The sequence below is a fragment of the Siphateles boraxobius genome, unplaced genomic scaffold, assembly GCF_051911475.1.
Source record: "Siphateles boraxobius isolate OS27281-9 unplaced genomic scaffold, OSU_SipBor_1 1, whole genome shotgun sequence".
In the NCBI taxonomy this organism is placed as follows: Eukaryota; Metazoa; Chordata; class Actinopteri; order Cypriniformes; family Leuciscidae; genus Siphateles; species Siphateles boraxobius.
In genome coordinates, this window is record NW_027508699.1 from 17,420,216 (window position 1) to 17,446,072 (window position 25,857).

Consider the following 25,857-nt stretch of genomic DNA (forward strand, 5'->3'; position numbering starts at 1 on the left):
ACTGAGATATATTTGAACAGAAACATTTTATTTCAATATCATAAGTCATCACAGTTTTCATGTTCACACTTCACGGTCATCTTGATTTTCATGATTCTATACTTCATATTGATCTATTTTAGAAAGTAGTGAAAACTTTACTCAATTATATTTCTAAGGAAATTAAATACTTTTAATAACTTATATTTTAATTTAGACCTTGAGGTACAAACACAGTTCAGTAGTCACTCACTTTTCAGTAGTCTTACTCGCTAAGAATCGTGTGCTCGCAAAAATACAGTAAAAACAATAATATTGTCAAATATATTACAATTTAAAATAACTGTTTTCAGCCATTACTCCAGTCTGGGTTAGTTAACTCAAAATTTGAATTTCTGTCATTACTCACCCTTGGCCTTGTGGCGTTCCAAACCCGTAAGACCTTTGTTCATCTTCGGAACACAAATTAAGATATTTTTGATTAAATCCAAGAAGCCCATGAACTGTTAAAAAGATTTGTTTCAATGATTCTCAGGCATTAATCACTTAAAGGTGTTAAAAGCCTCAGCGTGGCATTTTACATGATTTAACGTGTTGCAGCAAAAAATGTCAGGTAAATATGTTTGTTGTTTGCATTGTGATAGCCTTCTATAAAAAAAATTACACTATTGCAATCAACAACAATCACTCATTTAAGCCATTTCAGAGAAAATATGAAGATATAAATTGACTATTACAAATGACTAAAAAATGTTTTTTTATTTTAGCTATATCATCCAACTCAACACACATATTTCTGTTTTTTTACATAACAGAACAGTAAATTATAACTTTAAAATGAGAAAATGCATCTTCAAATGACATATTATGGACATTAAAAAAATCACAGAACGCAAGAGATCATACATAAAAGATACAGAGTGACAGTGAGTCTTTTATTACTGTTTGACACCTCGGGCTCAGGGAAAATCTGCTTTCCTTTCCAGCTCAGTCTCAGAGGTCAATGATTGACCATCGACACATGCTGTTTAAATATACTGTCCAACGCATTCACAATATGGTTATAAAATTATTTCAAGCTTTTTCACAATCAAAATTCCATTCACAATTTTTGGGTTTTAGGCTTCAAATCCTATTGTAAACCAAATATGAAGGAAAGTATGTATACTATAAACAACTTTTTAAAAGTTTGTTAAAAACCTCATAGGAAAAAACGAAGAGTTACCATATAGCTTTCATGACTGGAACATAATCTCAAACATGTATATGCATATCACATACTGTACCAACCCAGGGGGGGAAGGGGGTGAATCAAACAATTGTCATTATAAATAACCCTGAATTAAAGTCATTGTGCAGTTAATGCAGTAGCTTTATCTGATTCATTTTAATTTCAATTTATATAGTACTTTCACAATCTCAACGCAGCTTTGTGTGCCTTATAAACTCCTCAGTTAGCTAGCCAAAAACTCTCACAGTAGTTATATTCACAAGCTTTCCATGAGGAAAACATCAACTGCTGACACTAATAGTGGACATAAAAGGGTTGGGGATGTTCAGTAGTACTACATGAGATAAAAATGATAAATGATTTACATCATTAGGAGACACTATATTTAATGTATTCAAGCACTTATCACTGGCCAGTGAGAGATTAAACATATGCTCAGTATAGGATATAAAATCACTCTGCAGAATGTAAATTCAACCAAATACTATTTTTAATTTTTAATGCTACGAGGTCTGTGATACAATTAAAACTTATCCAACTGTGAAATCGCAAATGTGTCCATATGCAAACATTGCTATATAGTTGTATGAACTGACTGAGAAGCACTGTTTTCCACACAATGAAGGTGCATCCCCTCTATCTTTCCTTCTCCATCTCTGTGTCTTCGACATGTACAGGTATTATTCCAGTGTTTGGCAAAAAAAACAAAAAAAAACAACGACAACCAAACAGCCTTCTCTAAGCAACTAGAGACTGTGTTCTCACAGAGGCAACATCAAGGGCAGACTCACAAATACACACACTGGCCATATAAAAGCACACAAAGCAACCCTTCATAGACAACCTAGCACCTTCTTTGGACAAAAGCTTGAGCATCTAATCTTTTGTGAGCCCTGTAATGCATTGCCAGTCACAATTAAAGCCCTCAGCTCTGCCCAAGGTGCTCTCTGCCATTATGACACCAAAATCAATCATGATTTCGGTTTATCACCTCATGCCCACATCAGCTCACTTTAAAGACCCTGTGAAATCAAAATTAGAGGGTTTATTTTTGGTCCATTGAGACTATATGCTAATATATCGCTATAAGTTCCTAGAAATACTCATCATGTTATGACTACAGTGAGTTTGGACCAATCAAATGCTTTCTATAATGAGCATGTCTCCTCCTCCGATACATCTCCACGATTAAGTCGAAAATCATGGTTCATGACTGTAACATAACTGAAACCTATCGGATATTTAAACGTGCTTCAAAATACGGAGAATAACACCTGATTCAACAGTGATACAGTTTCCTGTTCTGAAAAGAAAAACTTTGATACTATCATCAAAGAAAATATCAGAAGAACCAGATTTCTATGAGGATCAACAACAATATTTCTTGTTAGTCAGATACCTCTTCAAAAAATTCTGCTATGGACTCACAGTTGTAAATGGAACATCAGAATTTGTTCAACACATTTCATTTGACATCATGTTGCAATTCCACGTTCACTCCATACCCTCAGCACCTAAAAAATCCTAACAGTGATATGTTTGTATAAAAATATGGATGCGACCCTACCATTCCTATTTTCAAAAAAAGAGTTACAAGGAGGACAACAATTTTTTCACACACTTGAAAATAGAAGTCTAAAAGTAGAACACATCGACGTTGCACTCAAAGTAAGAAGTCACACCGGAGAGCAGCAACATTATCCACAGCAATTCGTCTCGCTAGCAGGCTTTTCATTGTCATGTGATCTCAGCATAGGTGATGGGATTCTGAAAATCAAACAAAAATATACAGTTAAGTATCTGGGTCAATTACATCACACTCATATTTTCCAGATCTAATAAATAATTCACAAACATTCAAATGTAATTCATAGATACTATAACTACAAAACCCCTGTTCTATCCTGAGAATGATTTAAATGTCTAAATTAAAATATTTTTGGTGAGCATTATGGCAGAAATGTCAGGTTGATACAACTGTCCTAAAAACAATTAAGAAAAAACCCTCATAAAAAGATGAATTTCTTACAAAGAAAACCTTATTATCAAAACCTGGTCATTAAAAATATTGACAGTATAATACTTCTTATTAAAGCATCACTGCTTATTAATATAAGATACAAAAAAAATACAGAAAACAAAAAGGATATCATTCCTTATGACTGTATGTCCATATTCACTTAAGATAAAAGATTTATATGACAAGACGATAGGTTTGTTTGGAGCTGCACAGACCGACCGATCGGTGCATGACGTCAAAGTACCGCGAGAACAATTAGAGAGCATACGGCTCTGTTTGCTGTTGAATAGCTCTGGATACTTTGATGTCATAAACCGATCGGTATATACAGCGCCGCTTCAAGTCCAACAAATCTAATGTTTGTTTAGGTTGTAAAATGTGCATCCCTTGTCATGTCTTGGCCCCACCCCCTCGTTTCCTTATCATTAGTCTATTTGCCTCACCTGTTGCCTCTTATTACCCTCTTAGCTTGCTGCCCTATTTATTACCTTTGTATGTGCCAGATAGTTATTTGCCTCTGCTCTCAATATCCAGTTAGTGTTTTTTTGTTTGTTTTTTGGCTCTAGGATTCTCTGCCTGCCCTGCATTCCCTTGTTGTCTACCCCTGCCTGGCTTAGTCTGCATGATCTGGCCTGCTTGGGACCCTGAGATTTTCTTCTCCTGACCTGGTTCTGTTAGCCTGGACTGTTAAATCTCTCCCTTTCTCTTGCCCCGGGTCATCAAGCCAGCACACCTGCCTGTTTCCTGGATTCTCCAGTTGTCAACTTTTGTCTCTTTGTGGTCTGTTAGAGGCCTGTCCTCCAATCTGCCCATCCACTGGTTCTGCCTGCCCTACTGACCCTTCCCTGTCCCAACATCAGTACCAGCCTGCCCATTCTGGGTTTTTTGCCTTCTTGGTTTTTTCCTGCTACACAGTGTCTGTTTTTTCCTGGCTAAGGATTGTTTTCTTCTGACCTTATTGGGCTGGATTTAGCAGAGTTTTGCTTTTTGTATTCATCTGCATGTGGGTTCCCTTTCAGTTGAGAACGTCAGACGTAGTCGACGGTCGACTGAATTGGGAGATCGCTAGAGAGCCTGTCTTCTTCGAGTACTATTGAACGAGCCAATGTAATTGGCGTGCGTGATTCGCATCACACACTCCGCCCCCGCGGCGCGGGTATAAATACGGAAGTGGATGCACGCACTAGTTGCCTTTCGCTTCGGAGCCGATCGTTTGATGTCTCTGAGAGTGCTGTTGTCTACAACGAGCCTGTGGGCAAGCCCCTTCCTCTTGCGTGCCATGGCGTTGCTGCAGGCTAGGGCACCCATGGCATGCACAAGGGTAAGCCAGACCGTGCGCTCGTAGGTGAGCACCGCACTGCATCCGACCTCACCCTCCGGGGTACGGGTGTCGTAGCGTGCGTGATCGGTCTGGCGATGTCCACCTTGGTGGTCCAGTAGCGCCTTCGTTGGCTCAGCCTGGTTGGTATGGCGGATGCGGACAAGGTTGGGTTCCTGGTCTCCCCAATTTCCCAGGTTGGGCTGGTCGGCGACGCGGTGGAGAACTGCATCAAACAGTTCTCTGCCGCTCAAGCGCAGACGGAGGTCATCCGGCACATCCTGCCCCGGTGGCCAGCTGCTGCCTCCACCCGCCGCCGGTGGCAGCTCCTCCGCCTGCTCGTCGCCGTGGGTGTTCTCCGGCCGCCGCTCCTGCTGGCCCTCCGCAGCAGCCTCCACCCAGGCCTCAGCATGGAGCCGGCCGCAGTAGAGACGCCCAGCCCGCTCCAGGCGCTGCAAAGCCAGGTGGCAAGCGACAGCGAAAGCATTCCGGAGCGGGCCGCCCAGGAAGGGATGAGATGCTCTTGGAGTGGCACGATCACTCCCTCCCGCCGGGGGGAGCCTTTGTTTGTGTGTGTGTCTGTTCCGCCGCTGGCTCCCTAAAAAAAAAAAAAAAAAAGCGGAGCAAGCGGTACCCACACTTCAAAGAGAGAGCAATTTCATCTGTTCCTGGGTCCCAAGAGGGCCAGTCTGGCGGGTGTGACCCTGTATAGCCTTACACCCCTCAGCTCCCCCTTGGTCGCCAGCAGGCAGCTTGGTGCGTTCGAGGACCCGGTCATCCGCCTTCTCACGCGCCCCCTGCCGCTTGTGGAGACAGGTAAGTGTTGCACAGCACACTAACACCACTCTCTCTACTTTGCTGCCCCACCTCAGGCTCGGCTACCCCGCTCAAGTCAGTGATAGTCATCACATTAGGTGTTGAGCAGACGTGCTCCTGAAAATTCAGTGATATTCATCACACCCAGTGTTGAGCAGTGCTCCTGACTTGTGCGTGCTTATCTTATCCTGCTGGCGAAGGATTTGATATAGCCGCTCCTCCAGCCGGTACGAAGGCCAGTTGTAAACTCGTTCTTCGTGCTACTAGGGGGTGGGTCGTGACCATCTTGGCCCAAGATTGGTCTGCAGCTTTGACCTGAAAGACAGGTGCTTCAGATCTCTACCTCCCGCACCGCAGGCCATCCTGTGTGTTGCGTCTAAGGGTGGAGTATCAGTACAGTGTCCTTCCCCTCGAGTGCTCCAGAGCCCGTTGGGTCTTCAGGTCAACTGGAAGAGAGTAATCTCGCCCACGGGCTGAGTATCTCTTTTCTAGTTTTGGAGAGGTACTCGGTCCAACATGTCTCTCCAATGAGAATGTGTTCAGCTGGTGTTGAAGTGAGAAAGGGTCCCACTGAAAGAACTTTCAGAGGCTCCTGGGGTATATGGTAGTCGCAGCCTTTGGCTCCCTCCATATGTGACCGCTTCAGCGCTAGCTTCACGATCGAGTCCCGAGGTGACCGTGGCAGAGCAGCTCACCCTGTGTGACTATAGTTCATCCCGGTCTGCTGCCAACCCCTCTTCAACAGAGGGGCCATGTACAAAGGGCGTGTTTTAACGGGGGCCTGGGCAACCCCCGACTACACGGGCATTCGTGCCTCGAGTTGTTAGACATTGCGACCGTTGCGCAAGCTTCCCCTGCATGTCACAAACTCACCCGTCACCTCCTCCTTGGAGTCAGACGCTTCTGAGGGCGCCTTGTTCCACTCCTCCCGCTTACTCAATCGTGCCGCCATCGAGCCTCACGACAGTTATAGCCAGGGCAAGTGGAGACTCCATCCCCTGGGTCCGGCTGGGTCATGACAATTCCGGGGCCGCTCAGTTGCCCCCCCGTTTTTTTTTTTTTTCGCCAGTGTTTGGGTAAACCGAGCGGACTACCCTTGGACAAACACTGGGACTCAGCTGCCCCAGGGGCCCGCAGAAATGCGTTTAACCCCAGTGAGCCTTCTAAAAGTGACTGCGACTCATGGTCGCCTTGCGCCTGCAAGTCAGTGAAATCATCACTCTTCATGTTGAGCAGAATTGCTCCTGAAACTCAGTGAAGTTCATCGCACTCAGGTGTTGAGCAGCAATGCTCCTGTAGCTCAGTGAGTCCATCACAGGTAGCTCAGTGAATTCATCACACGCAGTGCTGAGCAGAAATGCTCCTGGTGCTCAGTGAAGTTCCTCGCACTCAAGTGTTGAGCAGAAATGCTCCTGAAGCTCAGTGAGTTTATCACACTCAGGTGTTGAGCAGTAATGCTCCTGAAGCTCAGTGAACTTGTCACACTCAAGTGCTGAGCAGAAATGCTCCTGTCGTTCAGTGAAATTCTTCGCACTCAAGTGTTGAGCAGAAATGCTCCTGAAACTCAGTGAGTTTATCACACTCAGGTGTTGAGCAGGAATGCTCCTGAAGTTCAGTGAACTTGTCACACTCAAGTGCTGAGCAGAAATGCTCCTGTCGCTCAGTGAGGTTCTTCGTACTCAAGTGTTGAGCAGAAATGCTCCTGAAGCTCGGTGAGTTTATCACACTCAGGTGTTGAGCAGGAATGCTCCTGAAGCTCAGTGAACTTGTCACACCCAAGTGCTGAGCAGAAAATGCTCCTGAAGCCCAGTGATCTTCACATGTTGTGTTGAGCAATGCTCCTGTCTTTTGCGCCCGTCGCTTGCACCTACGTGCCAAGTCAGGAGAGGAACAGGTCTTCATAGTTGCCCCTTATTGGCCCAACTAGACCTGGTTCCCTTCAACAGCCTTCCTGACTTCCCCTGAGAACTCTTTCGGGGACGGGGCACGATGGCACACGCGTTCTTCCCCCGGAGATTCCGGGTGGTCTTACATCTGAACGCGGAGGTTCAGGTGGCTATCACAAGAACATGTGATAGTTACCATCACTTCTGCGAGCACCCCCTAAAATTGGGTAGCGTGCTTACGCCTTTAGAAGTGGAACCTAGTCGTTGAGTGCGTCTTCTCTCCAGAGGAGATCCTGAAAGCTTTCGATCACTTCAGTGCTCTCTTTCCTGCAAAATGGGTTGCAGTAGGCTGTTTTCCTAAATCACCCTCAAAATGATGTTGCCTCGGTGTTTAAACGACGCTCATCGTGTTGCAGAAGTATGCAGAAGCACGTTCTGATCGTCAGGTTCCTGAGGAGCAAGGTCTTGTAAATCCTTGTGTCCCTCTTTATCCTCTTGGGCCTTGTCCCTGGTGCGACTGCACTGCAGAGACCGCCCCTGAGCCACTGCAGGCAGTGAGTTAAAAATTCTGTTATATCAGTTCTCCTGCTCGCGTGGTCTCTACTAGAGGGTAGGGACTTGCTCGCTTTCGGTCAACGTATTGTGCCTGGAATCTGGGCCGGCTAACTCTCACAAGCTGAGACCCCGGCTCGGATTGTGCCCAAGGTTCCTACCTCTCCCGTAATAGGAGCAGGTGGTGAGCCTGCAAGCGCTGCCCTGGAGGAGGCAGATCCAGCCCTGGCTTCTCTGTCCGTTCACTTGGACGTGTACAGAATGCAAGTCATAGACCTCAGACCAGCTCTTCAAATATCTGTTGGAATTCAGCAGAGAGGGAAGGCTGTTTCCATGCAAAGCTGCACTTAGTGCTTGCCTTCATTTCGGCAAAGATCCGAGATGCAACATGTCCACTTAGGTGTTGAGCTCCTCTATGATGAGTGTAAAGTGCTCCGCCTGGGCGTTGACGATATACTTTGCTAAACAGATTCTAGAGTTGGGGGCTGGGCGACACCTAGTTGAACCGCTGCTTCCCGTGGGCTCCCTTCTCATGAAGCCAGTTTCACCGTGAGCCCGGTTCAAGTGTCGGCTTGCTGCGCCATTCCCCTCCTATGGACTGGATACGTGCGCCTTTCTACTCCAGTTGAGTTCCCTTAAAATTGAACCCTGTTGAGTTCCTCCACACCCCTCCGACGTCGGACGTGCGGAACGTCTGGTGTTAGGCCTACCACTCGTAAGCAGTGTGGAACCTGTGTTAGGCTGGGTCCATATGTTGCGGTCCCTTCGGTGACCCCATATGTGTATTCTTCCACGATACGGCTCCCTGCGGTGAGCCCGTGTCTTCCCTCGGCAGAGTCTCTCTGCCGTCACTGTCCGGTGTGTCTCCCCCCGTCTTAGGCTGGAGCCACCCCAGTGACATTCAAAATGTTAGACTGCCCGGTTTCCGCCCAGTTCATATGTGTGTTCTCCACATTACCTCCCTCGGGTTGGATGTGGCTTCCGCAGCGTCCCTTCCTTCCAACGTACGGGGAACGCTTTCCCAGTGGTCCTGTAGGAACAGCAGTGACTTCCCTGGCCTAAGCCCTGTCCTTCCCCGCCTTAAGTTTGCGGGGGCATCAGGAGGCTTTGGTTTAGGCACTGGAAGGTGGCAGCGTTAGTGGCGTGTTCAATGGGTGATCCCAATTCAGTCGACCACGTCTGACGTTCTCGACTGAAAGGGAACGTCCTGGTTGCATATGCAACCCACCGTTCCCTGAAGGAGGGAACGGAGGACGTAGTCCCCTTGCCACTACCGCTGGACCACCGCTGACCCCGGGTTACTCTCGGCTCCTCAGCGAAAAGCAACTAGTGCGTGCATCCACTTCCGTATTTATACCCGCGCCGCGGGGGCGGAGTGTGTGATGCGAATCACGCACGCCAATTACATTGGCTCGTTCAATAGTACTCGAAGAAGACAGGCTCTCTAGCGATCTCCCAATTCAGTCGACCGTCGACTACGTCCTCCGTTCCCTCCTTCAGGGAACGGTGGGTTGCATACGCAACCAGGACGTTCTCTATTACTGGTCCTGACATACATATTAAAGGTGTAAAGATAATATAATTACTAGTAAATATTCGTGGTAAATATGGTATTTTTTACTTGGTTACACAACATTTTTAGATGCCTTAAATTTGAACTTTTTCTCCAACAACAGATTTGCCACGTTTCAAACTTAATTTTAAATATGGTTGGTCATTGAGACATAACAGTTGCTTTTTTACTTCTCCATCTCATTGCAAAGTTAAAGAACTGGTGCACACTTTTCCAAGGCTGTGGAAATAAGTAATAGCTACCTTAAAGATTAATGATTTATCTTTGAAATAACCAAGTGTGATGTTAGTGCTACCCATGCATTGCAGGTGCACATGTCTTGGGCTTATACGTAATCTTGATGAACGGCCTCACAGAGCCCCTGAGCTCACACTTATATGAATTCTAAATGAATCCTGGGAAGTCATATCAAACTATTAATCAAAGATGGGTGGGACTCCTCTGATTTTGATTTATAATGGAATTCAAAGGCAACAATATCTGCTACCGGACTGTGGGATCATGACCTTATGGGGACCGACTACCTGTTGAATATTGTATGGCAGCCCTGCTGAACAATGCTGTTGTATACTGAAATGATCAGCAGTGTATATCTGTTCTGTGGACATATGCAATTTTATAATTAGCTCTCTGAGGTGGAAAACATAGACTTAAAAGCCTAATTCATGCAGCCTGGAAATCAGCAACAGGAAGGTGTGCACATCTAATTCATTGGTTTGGTTCAAAAGCATGAAGAAGAAATTATATATTCAGCTGCATGTGCCTATTTTTTCTGAGACTGGAAGATAAACCCACTGACTAACTCTGATCTGTTGTGACACAGATACAAGAAATTCTGGCCTGCAGCAAAGGAGCCAAATGAACATACTGAAAAGATATAATGGGATTTACTAGGGGAGAACATTTAACATTCAGAACATAATATTCAGTGTCCAAAGGCTGTTCAATGTGATGGCTGTCATCAAAAGTATGTTATTATGCTTGAAGGAACTGAAGTGGACGGAGATTACGTTCAGTTCTCACAAAAAGAAGCTAAAAGGAAAGCTCTTTTTATCAAACAGCTGCATTCCTGTTGATTTCATCTTTGACATTTTTAAGCCCCTTTACCAAAAATGTGTGTTTAATACCGTTTAAGGTTTTATATTCATGTCCCTACAGTAAAAAATTCAATGAAAACTGCCCCAGGGAAACTCATAAGATGACCCACATAAGGCTGACATCGTATTTTGCAAATTTCTAAAGTGTGAATGAATGATTCTGGTTGGAGACGTATGTAAGAAGCTCATCTACATTAGAGTAAAGGACCTTTCACACCAAGGACAATAAATATAACATGAACTATAAAGATTAATGATCGTTCTAATTCTATGAGAACTATAATGACACAGCGCAAATATATTGTTGGAATAACTTTCAAAGCAATTTTTTTCCAGCTGATGAATGATAAAAACAATGACAGCTAATCAGAATCAGAATTTTAAATGAATGGCTGTTAATGCATCCTAATCTCTTTTCCATATACACTGTGAAAAAATTGGCCAACCAATAAGATTTGAGCTTTTGGTCACATGCCCAGAGTTGCTGTTGTTACAAAAAAAATACGACTCTGCTCACGAACAGAGTATTTTGCTAAGCGACAGTGAATATCACAGAAAGAATCCAGAATCGGCTCTTGTCTCTGTACTCTTGTATTTGGTTGTTATGGGATGAACATAGCGAATACAACAACCTAAAATGCTGTTTGAACAAGTGTAAATACTGCTTGACTTCTGTGACAGACAGGTGTCAAAAAAGAAAAGTTGCGGAGTGCTGCTTTGGGTAATTTTTTGGTTTTCAATGAGCACCACCTACTTCAGAGATTGTGTGTTCAATCAACAGTCTAAAGACAAATCACATGCGAAAAGTGGACAGGAATTTCTCATAAAATATTTGTGATGATATAAACAGGCTTTAATATTGTTAATAATCTCATTTTGGATAGAAAATGGCCACTTACTATAATAAATCACTTATATGTAATAATAACTGAATTGTATTAATGATTCTAGACTACATGAAGGCTTGAGGTTGAATACCTGGGACGCTATGTATTTCTCCATGGTGTGCTCCATCCTTGGCTGACTGATCATGGGACCACTGGACACACTCTCCTCCGGCGGTATCTCATCCAGTAAGGGCTTCCCTTTGAAATTTTTCACCACACACACCACCTAACACAAGATTGCCCGTGGGGAAAGAGAAAGGAAAGGGAGAAAAGAGGAAAGTTTTACACCTCTGAAAGGCTTTTTGTAGCACACATACATATGCATGGCTTTTCTCGGAGTGTAAATGATGATTTATGTAAGTCTCGAAAGGGCAAAGATGCTCGCATGACTTGTTGCCCAAAGTAAAAAGGCTCTGTGCTCTTTCGGGAGGGAGGAAGCATGCGAGTCCATGTCCTGGAGGAGATTCATCCATTATCGGACCAAAATGAGTACTTTCAATGAGACACTACAGGCAATGCTCTGCTAGAATGCAGCATAACACAAGGGAGAGTTTCAGTGGAGGACATCTCAGGGCGTCTCATTCCCCGGGGCCCTAAGTTGAACTAAACAGATGGAGGAATTAATTTTCTTTTAAAAAATTTACAGCAGGGCTGTACTATAAAAATGACCCTGGGCCTATCTGAGAGGACAGAGGAGAGTTTGGCATATACACTGTCTTTTGGTTGTTGATAATGTATATGTGTTATTATGCCTTAAATGAAAATGTTTTTGTGATTTTTGGGATGTACTGAACATTGTTGTCCAATTGTACTTATGTAATGTGGCTAAGGTAGCCCTGTCTGATTTTATCACAACATAAAATGACTTGTGATGGTATTAGAAGTATCAGAACTGGTGGAACAATATATCAATAAAGTTTTTACCATATGCCACTAAAAGTGCTTAATTTATGATGTCATGCCACTACTATTTTTTGTATAGAAAACTTAAACACTCAATTACAATAAGCCAAGACAAGTCTTCACAAGTGAGTCAATGATTCATTCACTAAAGTGATTCGTTCAGAAATAAAACAAGTAACTGGTTGCATCCGAAATCCAAGGATGGATTAACGGACGGCCCAAGCAGTGGGGGTCCCTGTCGGCACAATGCCCAAAACACTCTACACTCTATGTACTTTTAGATGAGGCCACAGGAGAGGATTTGTGAATCGAAGTGAAACGACGTAACTGACACTGGAAGGTCACATGATAATGACAACATGCGGAATGAAGTACGCCCAGACTACATTCATTCTACTCACATTCATACTATATACAACATACTTTTTTAGTGGTTGCAAAGTAAGAAATTGTTCAAAATAATTCTAGAGTGAGTCATTGGGCCCTATCAGACACTCGGTGCAATGCCGCGCCAGGCGAGACGTAAGTGTTTATTGCTAGTTTCAGCCTGACGCAGTTATCATTTTCACGTCCAGCGCCATGTTGTTTAAATAGCCAATGCATTTGCTCCCATTTGTGTGCCCATGGGCGTGCTGGTCCGAAAATGAGGCGTGTTCGGGCGCATTGTTGGTGCATTGCTATTTTGAGGCAACTGAAATAGACTGCGCCATTAACCAACTGAAACCTGGTCTAAAATCTATGGTGCAATATTTTTTTTTTGTTATTTAAAGAGCGCGTTAGTAATGTGCGCCTATATGCGGGTCCATGGCACGCATACACTCTGCTTATTATTACACACATAAGGACGCGCAGCAGCATACAAACTAGCCAAATATTAAAAATGAAAGGATTACAATATAAAGTTTAATATTGTGTACATAAAGATATGGTGGAATCTGGCTTGTCCCATAGAAGGTCTGCTTGCGTGCTTTTAATTCGCGCACAAGCAGATCCATTTGCTCTCTGGAGACGCTAAGTTCACATGGTCTTCAAGCCGTGCGCTTTAGACCATGAGTTTAGACCATGAGCTTACTCCTGCTAATAATCGAAACAACAGCCCTCTTGCATGCATGATACTGGTTAAAAAAAAATCCTGACACAAATAAAAGGTCAAGTAAAATCAGAACTACTCTCCTGTCCTGACAATGTCAGCGGGGGTAAAATCTCATTACTGAGCCCTGAGCTGAACTCCACAGCAAAACAAACTGCTATGGAATCAGAAGGAAACAGACATTAGCAAGAATACTGCAATGCATTTACTTAAGCACAAACTGTTGTTCCCCACTACTGCCTCCTTTCTGATGATGTGACGTTTGAGAGATTTGAGCTGACTATGAGTTTGATGTGTATATTCACCTTCCTCCCAGCAACCCTCCCCCAACCTACCCTAACAGCAGAAATAGGTCAGAGCATATCTCATACAGTATGACTAAAGCACCACAAAAAATAAAATATTCACGCTTCCACAAACTCACTCACAATGCTGTTATGCCTGATGTGATGCAAGCATGAATGAGCTCATGTGTGACCTTCCTCTAATGCTCACAATGAGTTTCTCATCTTCACTGTGCACTCTTCAAACAACAGTGTGCCCAGCACTGTACAAACTGTAGTGTTTTGTTGAAGAGGAAGCCACACATGTACCCTTTCCTGTGCCCTGACCTAATTATCTAGCCATATGTCACATTTCTTCTTGAATGTAACATTACTTTATGAATGACCATATTTGTTAATATAAATAATGCACATATATTTATGTATTTCTGGCTTTTACTAAGAAATACAACTTAAATATTTTCTCTTAGTATGTAGGCATATACAGTGTGTGTGATGGGCAAAAGTCTGCATAAGATCAGTGGTTTGCTGCTATATGGCTTCTTTAAATTTCAGATGGCTTGAAGGCAACTCTGTACCGCAGATCCCTCAAACTCTCTGTCAAGATGCACTGTGTACTGTCAAAATGTTGTACAGTGAGTCAGGCACTTTAAAAAAAAAGGTATTTAAACAGAAGCTTGCATTTCTGTTAAAGCACTACGGAAATATTAATTTATTTACAATGTACAATCATGTTTATTTATAATTTGTCTAAATCAGGTGTCTACAAACTTTTTGATGCCCACTTTCTCAACACTGCATAGAAATGTCTTCCTGGTTATATACTGTTATATGGGACCAGATTAAACAGGAGTTGCAATGAAATATTTGCTTTTACTGTTCCACAACACATTATTTTAAACAGTTTTTATTTTAGTGTGTGCATTTTTGGTGACTTCGTAGGACTTCATAGGCATTTAGATTTGTGCAAGGAACAGCACTGAATAAAACTACAGTATATTTTACTTTATTCTGTACAATTGTTCAAAGGTTTGGGGTCAATAAGATGTTTCTTAACACAAATTTTCAACATTGATAATAATAACAAATGTTCCTTGAGCATCAAATCAGTATATTAGAATGATTTCTGAAGGATCATGTGACACTGGAGAATAAATTACTTTTTTTAATATATTCAAATAGAAAGCAGTTATTTTAAATTGTAATATTTCACAATATTACTGTTTTGATGTATTTTTTTAATCAAATAAATGCAGACAGGGTAGAGGCTTCTTCCAAAAAGCATTTTAAAAATTCTTACTGACCTCAAACTTTTGAACGGTAGTTACTATAACTAAACATAATATTAATAAAAGGTATTCACAAATAAGAACAAATAGTTCATTAGAAACACTCAGTACTTGTGTTTGTAAATATTCAAGAAGATCAACTATAACAAAGACATTTGTATTTAAAAATGAATTGAATTTTTATCTTTATTATCAATGTGTTCTCATGAGCTCACCATAAAGACAGCAATGGCTCCACCGATGATGAAGCCAGCGATGACATCAGACCAGTGGTTGCGGTACTCCACCACTCGATTAATCCCAGTTAGGAAAGCCAGACACATGAGCCCCAGAGAGAGCACCGGCTTGGCCAGCCGTGTCCCTTTGGCCTTCACAGAAAATGTGATGTACATCTGAGGAAGAACGGAGCACTCTGTAATACATCTTCATTCTGACCACTGTATAAACGCTTTTCATAGTTCATTCATTCCCTGCTCACGTGTGGACATGTTTGTCTAAATACACACAGGTTTCATTTTTACTGTTTAATCACCTGTTCAATAAACTGCACTCTAACATGCACCAATTACTTTGATCAGTGTACGCAAACATTTGAATGTGTCTGATGCTGCTGACATGAAGGTGCTTTTCAAATTAAATACATTTGCATGGTTCAGCTACATTGTTTCAATTATCCAAGACATTGGCATTGACTGGAAGGGTGACATTAGAAGGCTAGTCTAGTGGTATTTGTAGAAAACCTGTGTCGCTTTAGTCCAGAATTAAGCCCTAGGGGAATGAAGGAATGTGGACAAGGGGGGGGGATTGGTCTTGTATTCATCTGACTGTAAGTCACTGTAATGTCTTGAGCAGGGAGCACCAGCGACATTCAGACAGACGTTATTCTACCAAGCATCCATTTAACTGTTCCTGTGGAAGCCCACGTCTTAAAATTCTGGCCAATACGATAAGCCGATAATTATATCCATGTTTTGTCCGTTTACGGATAAATGGATAATATTATAATTCTATACAATTTTGTCTAAATATAATGCTGCAAATGGTTTAGTCTTTACAACAGTACGGCGTTACATTTAGATTTGATAAATATTACATTTAAATGATTTGTATTTTTCAATATTAACTTCATTTGAGCATTAGATAATGAAAAAGATAATCTAAATTTTAAAAAGCAGCAATTATTAAATAACCAATATCAGCCGAAACTGATCATTTCTTCTTCTTTTAATCTGTAAAATTGTATGATAACCGGTATGGTACTAATATTTCTGTCATTATATACTTTCATCTCAATCTAAAATATCTTGCTGGTATTTTTTAGAAGAAGACAAGTAGACATTTTTGAAGATTTGTTTCGTAGAACTTGTCATTTTGGTGTCAAATATTAAAGTTGAATGATTTTTTAATCTGGATGCAAACTAGATGCACACTTTGTTATGGTATATTTTACAGCTCATGAATTTGTACTTTTGTGCTACACTGGACAAAGATAGCAGAAAATGGGGTTTGAATGAGTGTGAGTGAGTAAATACTATTAATAAATAAATATAGTATAAAGTACTATTTTAAGATTCCATCACAGGCAAAACGAGGTGATTAAAATAGAGCAGCCCCTAGTCATGGTAGATTTATTGAACTCTATGATACAATGCCATTTGGATATGACAGATGAATGTTTTTCTGTCTACAGGGAAGTTATTTGTTTTATTATTGTAATAGGAACCATTTAATGGATCCTCTACCATCTGCCTTGAGGCTTTTAGCATTTAAACGTGCCGACTCAGAATGTAAACCATTTCTGATTTATTTAATGACTGGAGTCATAGAGAGTAATCAATTTGATTAGTATGATTAAAGTTTGAAGGTTGCAATGTGAAATGTGCACTTACATTATTGTTATTTATTTATTTATTAAGACAATGCACAAAAATGTGAAGTTTGATGTGTACACTAACTTGTGACACTGCTTAAAGTTGAATGGATTTGACTGAGATGAAAGCCCTGAGTGAGATCTCACAGGTCAATCCAGATGTTAACATGATCAAAAATCAGAAAGCAAGGCAAAGTAACTTAAAAACCTTAAGAGAACTGATGGAAAATGGAAATCAATTTTCTGTGGCCAAATTGAATGCTGTGTGTTGCTGGGACAGGGCTTGTAGCTTTTAGACTTCAATTATAAATGGAAAATGCATTTTTATGCTTTTTTAAAAAGCAGTACCATTTTTGAAAAACATGTTATGAAACCCAATTCATGCCTGGATCAATACCTTAATAGGGATAAAAAGCTTCTCTAATTAGAAGTTGAAGGAATGTTAGCACAAAATCCTTTAGTCTAAAATGTTGATTCTGACAAAAATTTTACTTTTCCTTGAGCTACACTTATAATTTTTTGCTGATTTAATTTATACATAAACAACCTCTTCACATGTGAAATAACATGCATAAAGCTTCCACAAACAGAATGAAACTGTTTACAAACCTTTTTAGCCGTAGAAAACCAGATACCTATTTGTTATTTGCTGTTTAGATTACAGTGTGATCCTTTTATATTGTGTACTGTATGTGTACAAGCAGGGTTTACTCACAGCAACATAAACAGCTGCATAAACACTGATGGCCGCCTCTTTGGACGGAAAGGATTTGCGAGCATGCAAGACATCATCCTCATTGCCTGTGCAGGCTTCCTGTTGGTTGATGAAACGCACCACCTGTTGGCACCCTAGCGCTGTGTAGTTTGGTTTGCACACCGTCAGGAAGTGTGGGGACAGATTTCCTGTTACCACCTGCCCGGCATTTACAAAGATGTCAGTGGCAAAGAGGCCAAAAGCATACACACCTGCAGGGACACAAAGACACTGTATTATCCAGAGGCCAATTTCAGTCTTAAGGAATTTATACTACCGAGCGGAAGTTTGGGGTCGGTAAGATTTTACAATGTTTTTGAAAGAAGTCTTTTATGCTCACCAAGGCTTCATTCATTTGATCCAAAAAAAGTAAACGTCTCGGTTACATATGGTAACCCTCGTTCCCTGAGGGAGGGAACGGAGACGTAGGTCATGACTGACCAATAGGAATCTCGCTAGAGAGGCCAATCTACTTCGCGTGAAACTAAAACAAGCCAATACACAATGGCTTGCAATCATTTGCAACAGCTGTGCAGCCTTGCAGCGCGGGTATTTAACAAGCAGCTAGTGCGATTGCACACTAGTTTTTTGCTGAGGAGCCAAGCCTGAGAAAGCTGGCCGCCCCGGCGGGCGGCAGCAGATGTGGCGACGGGACCTACGTCTCCGTTCCCTCCCTCAGGGAACGAGGGTTACCATATGTCATGACTGACCAATAGGAATCCCTACCAAAGCGCCACAGCTGTTGCACCCCATCCAGCGCCCCTGTGCAAGCCTCTACACCTTCTTGCCTGGAAGGATGATAGGAGGAGGCTTACACAGAGTGAGTCTGACACTGTTGTTCCGTGATAACCCATACAGTGAGATATTGGATAACACTGGGAAGCGTGCCCTTCTGTTTAGGAAGGAACGCTGCGTAAGCCACTTCTTCAAAGAGTTATGTGGAAATACATATGGACTAGCCCGAAGGCTGTACTGCATATGAATAATGGGTGAGATAGCCCAAGGGAAAGACACGGGCTTCCGATAGGAGCAACCGTGGAGAATATACACCTATGGGATCCCCGTAGGGTCACACATATGGAACCAAGCCCAGATCCGGTTCTCAAGGATTCAGCGGATAAGGGCCTGGCGCCGGACGCTCCGCCAAGTCCGGGCCGAAGGGTTTGGTGGACTCGACAGGTTTTTACTCTGGAGCAATAAGGGTGCACACTAGGGTGCATTAAGCCGACAGAGCCAGACCTCTCAGTGCTTCTACCCGTCTAGGGTGAGAACACGGGAGGAGACCGGCTCTACACGTAGGCTATAGTACCTAGCGAACGTGTTAGGTGTCGCACAGCCCGCAGCTCTACAGATATCTGTTAGCGAGGAGCCACGTGCCAGCGCCCAGGAGGATGCAACGCCTCTCGTGGAGTGTGCATGCAACCTGAGCGGGCAGGGCACGCCTTGTGCTTGGTAAGCCAAGGCGATGGCATGCACTATCCAGTGGGCCATCCTCTGCTTGGAGACAGCCTTTCCCTTCTGCTGGCCTCCGTAACAGACAAAGAGCTGGTCTGAGGTCCTGACGCTTTGAGTTCTGTCCACGTACAAACACAGAGCGCAAACGGGACAGAGCAAAGCCAGGGCTGGGTCTGCCTCCTCCAAAGGCAGCGCTTGCAGGTTCACTACCTAGTCTTTGAAGGGAGTGGTAGGAACCTTGGGCACATAGCCAGGCCGGGGTCTTAATACCACGTGGTTGTCACCCGGCCCGAACTCTAGGCACGATTCGTCGACCGAAAACGAGTGCAGGTCTCCTACCCTCTTGACAGAGGCCAGTGCAACCAGCAACAAAGTTTTCATGGAAAGAAGCTTTAAGTCCACTGACTGCAGAGGCTCAAAGGGAACATCCTGAAGTGCTCGAAGCACCAGGGAAAGATCCCAAGAGCGTATGGAGGGGGGTCGAGGAGGATTTAATCGTCTCGCCCCCCTAAGAAACCTGACGACCAGGTCGTGCTTTCCAACTGTTTTGCCATCTATTTGGTCGTGAAAAGCTGAAATAGCGGCAGCATGTACTTTGAGGGTGGAGGGAGACAGTCTACGCACCAACCCCTGCTGCAAGAAGGAAAGCACAGACCATATCGAACATCTTCGGGGGTCTTCTCGGCGAGAAGAACACCATTCGACGAACAGGTTCCACTTCAGGGCGTAATCACGTCTCGTGGACGGCGCCCGTGCTGATGGTGTTAAAGGGTTAGTTCACCCAAAAATGAAAATTTAGTCATTAATTACTCACCCCCATGCTGTACCAACCCCGTAAGACCTTCGTTCATCTTCGGAACACAAATGAAGATATTTTTGATTAAATCTGAGAGGTGGATCACTGCTACATAGGCTGCCAGAGGGAATGAAACTTGACGGCCCAGAAAGTCATTAAAGAACATGTTTAAATATTCCATGTGCCTACAGTGGCTCAACTATAAGTTTATCAAGCGACGAGACTACTTTTTTCCCGAAAAAAACCCCCATAAATAACGACTTTATTCGACTATTCCTTCTCTTCCTTGTGGGCCTGAGACGAGAGTTCAAGAGATTTCCACGGCGCATGCGCGAGAACTGAACAAGAAGTATTAGAAGAAGAACGTCCTCTTCTCAGTTCACGCGCATGCGTCGTGGAAATCTCTTCAACTCTCGTCTCAGGCCCACAAGGAAGAAAAGGAGTAGTCGAATAAAGTCGTTATTTATGTTTTTTTTTTTCGGAAAAAAAGTATTCTCGTCGCTTGATAAACTTATAGTTGAGCCACTGTGGGCACATGGAATATTTAAACATGTTCTTAATGACTTTCTGGGCCATCAAGTTTCATTCCCTCTGGTAGCCTATGTAGCAGGGATCCACCTCTCAGATTTAATCAAAAATATCTTCATTTGTGTTTCGAAGATGAACAAAGGTCTTACGGGGTTGGTACAGCATGGGGGTGAGTAATTAATGACTTAATTTTCATTTTTGGGTGAACTAACCCTTTAAGTACCCCAGGGGGTAAGTCACCTAAAACCTCCGCGTCCCGTCTAGGGACCAGACATGGAGTTTCCAGAGGTCTGGACGCGGGTGCCATAGGGGGCCCCTCTCTGAGTCAGAAGATCCTTCCTCAGAGGAATGGGCCAGGGAGGGACTGTCACGAGGAGTATGAGTTCTGGGAACCAAGTCCGGGTGGGCCAATAGGGAGCCACCAAAAGGACCTGCTCCTCGTCCTCCCTGACTTTGCACAGTGTCTGCGCAAGTAGGCTCACTGGGGGAAACGCATATTTGCGAAGGCCCCAGGGCCAGCTGTGTGCCAGTGCGTCTGTGCCGAGTGTTCCCTCGGTCAGGGAGTAAAACAGCTGGCAGTGGGAGGTCTCTGAGGAGGCAAACAGGTCTACCTGAGCCTCCCCGAACTCTCTCCAGATCAGCTGAACCGCCTGGGGGTGGAGTCGCCATTCTCCCGGAAGCACAGCGCGTGATAGCTCGTCGGCCACACGGTTGCAGTGTTGCAACGGTCGCAGTGTTGTCCGTGCGGACCAGCACGTCCCTGCCCTGCAGCAGCCTTTTCAAGCGGCTCAGAGCGAGATGTACTGCTACCAACTCGAGTCAATTGATGTGCCAATGAAGCTGGGGGTCCGTCCACACCCCTGACACTGCACGCCCGTTGTACGTGGCACCCCAGCCGGTGGCAGACACCTGTTCCAAGGGGACTCCTGCCCGCAGGAACAAGGGGTCTGACCACGGGCTAAAGGTCTGGCGGCACGCCGGTGTGATTGCCACCCGGTGAGTGCCGTGATGCCACGCCCATCTCGTGACTCGGCCGTAAAGCCAGTGCCGAAGCGGCCTCATATGAAGCAGGCTGAGCAGGGTTACTGCTGCTGCTGCTGCCATATGCCCCAGGAGCCTCTGAAAGAATTTCAGTGGGACCACTGTCCTGCCTTTGAACGTGTTCAAGAAGTTCAGCACCAACTGAGCACGCTGCTCTGTGAGGCGCGCTGTCTGAGCGACCGAATCCAACTACATACCGAGATAAGAGATCCTCTGCACAGGGGAGAGTTGCTCTTTTCCCAGTTGACCTGAAGACCCAACTGGCTGAGGTGCCTGAGCACTAGGTCCCTGTGTTCGCATAGCTGATCTCGAGAGTGTGCTAGTATGAGCCAGTCGTCGAATTAGTTGAGGATGCGAACGCCCTGTTCTCTCATGGGATAATAATGGACAGGGACAGCCCGAAGGGTAGGACTTTGTACTGATATGCTCGACCCTCGAACGCAAAGCGCAGGAACGGCCTGTGTCGAGGAAGAATCGAGACATGAAAGTACGCATCCTTCAGGTCGCTGCAAACCAATCTCGGGGACGGATGCATTCGAAAATCCGTCTCTGCGTGAGCATTTTGAACGGTAGCTTGTGGAGGCTCCGGTTCAAAACTCGCAGATCCAAGATCGGTCGTAACCAACCACCCTTTCTTGGGTACAATGAAGTAGGGACTGTAGTGCCCTGACCTCATATCGGCTGGAGGGACCGGCTCTATCGCATCCTTCGCCAGTAGGACTGCGATCTCCGCACGCAAGACATGGGCATCGGCTGCTCTCACTGTAGTGGAGTGGATGGCCCGAAACTTGGAGGGACGCCGGGCGAACTGAATCGCATAGCCGAGCCTGATGGTGCGAATGAGCCAGCGAGACGGACTGGGGAGCGCTAGGCAGGCTCGCAGAGACCGTAAAAGCGGGACCAAAGGGACCATAGGCGTACCCGGAGTGGGGCAGCGAGGTGGAACACAGGGACGCGGCTCGGGAGGCTCTCTCTGGGAGGCGGCCCGTAGCGGGGTCTGAGTGTGCTGTGCAGCACTTACCTGGTTCCACGGGGCAGGAGGTGCGGGAGGCGGCTCGGTGGCGTTCTCGGGCCGTACACAGCTGCCGGCTGGCGATAGAAGAGGCGGATGAGTGTGGTGAGGATTCCGTCCCCCCACTGCTCTCCGGGTCCTCTTGGGACCCAGAGATGATAGAAACTGCTCTTTTATTGAAAATTTGGGTACCGCTGGTTTTAAGGCCAGCGGCGGAACACAAACAAAATGAAACAAAGGATTTTCCACCCGGCCCTCTTCCGGGGGAGAGAGCGATGCAGTCATCGTCTCCTGGAGAGCAGTCCCTTCCATCTCTGGGTCGCCCATCCTATGGCCGCTTACCCCTGGTTTTGCCGCCCTTCTTGGCGGGGGCCTGGACGGGCGTGGCGCCCTGCTTGCGACTGGCTCCACGGCGCCGTTTAGATGGAGGCTGCTGCTGCGGCGCGGGAGCAGGGGCAGACGCAGGAGGACGCCCACGGCGATGAGGAGACCGAGGAGCTGCGGGTGGTGGGGTGGAGGCAGCAGCTGACCGCCGCGGAAGGATGTGTCTGATGGCCTCAGTCTGCTTCTGTACAGCCGAGAACTGCTGGGCGAAGTTCTCGACCGCGTCGATGAAGAGGCCGGTCTTGGACACGGGGGAGTTAAGGAACCTGATCTTGTCGGTCTCCCGCATGTCAGCCAGACACAGCCAGAGATGGTGTTCCTGGACCATTAGTGTGGACATCGCACGACCCACTGACCGCGCAGTGACCTTCGTCGCACGAAGCGCAAGGTCAGTTTCGGCACGAAGTTCCTGGAGAACTTGCGGATCGTGACCACCCTCGTGCAGGTCCTTCAGTGCCTTAGCCTGATGAACCTTTAGCAACGCCATGGCGTGCATGGCAGAGGCAGCTTCCCCACAGGCCTTGTAAGCCTTGCCGGTTTGGTCCGACGAGTACTTACAGGCCCGGGAAGGAAGACACGGTTCTCCACGCCAAGTGGAGTTAGGACACAGTTGCATGGCAACGGCCCACTCCGACGGCGGGATACGCGTGTATCCCTTAGCTGCCCCGCCATCAAGGGTGGTGAGGGAAGAGCCACCGAGACGGTTTCTGGCAGTAAAAGGTGCCGCCCACGTCCCTGTGAGCTCCTCATGCACCTCCGGGAAGAAAGGCACTGGGGTGGGTTGCTGAGAACCAGCGCGCGCCACCCTCAGATACCAATCGTCCAACCTCGAGGGCTCGGGACACGATGGAGGGTTCCACACGAGCCCGATCCTGTTGGCGGGAAAGCATGGCTATCATCTCCGGGTCCGACTCGGGCACTGCTGACACACCCGAAGGAGGCAGCGGCTCCGAGCCGTCGTCCGCGGAGAGGTCTGACCCACCCTCCGATGCAGCGATCGACATCTGGTCGTCGCAGGGAGCGCCGAACGAAACGACTGGTACACATCTCGAGAATGTTCCAGCACGCTCCGTTGGCAGCTCAACTGGTTGCGGAGCGTGAGAGGGGTGAGGGTTCCTAGGAGGTTGGTTCCCTGAAGGAAGCGCGCTCACCGTAATCCTCAGGTTACCCGTGTCACCGCCCGAAGCAACCCGCGGAGGGGGGTTGGAACGAGGCGTAGGCACGGGGACTCCGCCCCTTTGCAGGAACAAGAGTCTCGACCGTAGCTCCGAGATGGTCATCTTCCCACAATGGGTACATGACTCATCCACGAACACTGCCTGTGCGTGTTCGAGGCCCAGACACACGAGGCAGCGATCGTGACCATCCCGTGACCCCAGGTAACGACCGCATCTAGAAACACACAGATAGAACGTCATCTTGAAAAAAATGCAAACTATCTGTGTAAGCTCTTTTAGGAACTACTCTCATTGGTGCTGAAACACACAGGGGAACAGTCACAGCGATCACAGATGGGAATGTGCACCCGTCTGTGCGCTGAATCTCTCTCGTTCGAGGTCTTACCAGCTGTTATAACAGCTTTTGAGCGCTCTAAGGCGCACCTTACCAGCTGTTACAACAGCTTTTGAGCGCTCGAACCGCACCTCACCAGCTGTTAAAACAGCTCTTTTTTTTTTGCTCAGTTTTAAAACAACAACAAAAAAGAGAAAGAGAGAGAGAGAGAGAGAGACTGCTCGCGCTGTCACGCCCGCACCGGGAAGGAGAGGTTCAGAAAGGCTCGTAGTTGGTTTCACTTTCAACTGAAGCAGAGGCATCAAAGTGTTTGGCTCCGAAGCAAAAAGCTAGTGTGCAATCGCACTAGCTGCTTGTTAAATACCCGCGCTGCAAGGCTGCACAGCTGTTGCAAATGATTGTACCCCAATGTGTATTGGCTTGTTTTAATTTCACGTGAAGTAGATTGGCCTCTCTAGCGAGATTCCTATTGGTCAGTCATGACCTACGTTGTAGTGACCGACCGATAGGGAACTGCAATATTGTGAAATATTATTTATGTTTGAAATAACTGTTTTGTATTTTAATATGTAATTTATTTCTGTAGTGGCAAAGCTGAATTTTCAGAATCATTACTCCAGTCTTCACTGTCACATGATCAATCATTAGAAATCATTCTAATATGCTGATTTGCTACTCAAGAAACATTTCTTAATATACCAATGTTGGTATATTAAGAAATGTACCAACATTGTTGTGCTTAATATTTTTTAGTTGAAATCGTGATACTTTTTTTCAGGTTTTCTTATGAAAAAAGAAAGGTCAAAAGAACAGCATTTATTTGAAATAGAAATATTTTGTAACGTTATAAATGTCTTCACTGTTTTGATGCATTTTAACATTTTAATGCATCCTTTCTAAATAAACGTATACATTTATTTAAAAAAAAAAAACATTCTGACCTCAAACTTTTGAACATAGTTGGATGATTAATTGTGCATTATTAATCACACTAAATTAACATGTTCAATAGATAGCCCAAATATAAATATCTCACAATAGCAATGATTTAAAGATGACTTCTGTTGTTTGTCTGTAATGCCTATTCACTAAACAAATCCTGAAAAGCCCATTCAGCACTGGGTGAGTCTAGAGCTTTTTTACAACCAGAATATTTGGCACGAAAGCAGAGCAACCAGACTTAAATCTTAATGTAAGCGTGGGCAGCTTTGTCACATTGAATGTTGTCTATGAGCGAAGCAGCAGACTGAAACTAGTTTACAATGAGCGCTACCACTGTCAGTTTACTCACAGCTCCTCCGTCGGCCTCCACATTAACGTGCTTATTCATTATGCTCCAGAGGACTCCATATTTAACCAGGGCACAGCACTGAATTCCGGCTGAGTTGTTCTTACAACAAAATTCAAGAATAATCATATGGTTCGGAAAACCACGATAGCACACTTATATGAGAAGCGCGAGGTGCCTTGTAACAGACAAGAGCCAGTAAATTTACTGTACAAAACTTTCTGAAAATACAAAATGAGAATTAACAGCACCATTACTAGAAATGTGTACCATGGATATTATACAATTTGCA

At 45.0% G+C, this 25,857-nt stretch overlaps 1 protein-coding gene across 2 annotated transcripts in view; it reads right to left on the reverse strand.

Moving 5' to 3' along the window:
* Positions 1 to 900: 900 nt before the first annotated feature.
* plppr5a (phospholipid phosphatase related 5a) overlaps positions 901 to 25,857 on the reverse strand; it is a 53,765-nt gene continuing 28,808 nt past the window's right edge. For both annotated transcript variants that reach the window (XM_077225505.1, XM_077225506.1), the window contains 4 exons: positions 17,511 to 17,761; positions 15,141 to 15,317; positions 11,451 to 11,585; positions 901 to 2,977 (listed from right to left, as the gene is read on the reverse strand). In XM_077225505.1, the coding sequence (XP_077081620.1) occupies positions 2,948 to 2,977; positions 11,451 to 11,585; positions 15,141 to 15,317; positions 17,511 to 17,761 (593 nt within the window). In that variant the 3' untranslated portion in view covers positions 901 to 2,947. The remainder of the gene's footprint in view (positions 2,978 to 11,450; positions 11,586 to 15,140; positions 15,318 to 17,510; positions 17,762 to 25,857) is intronic.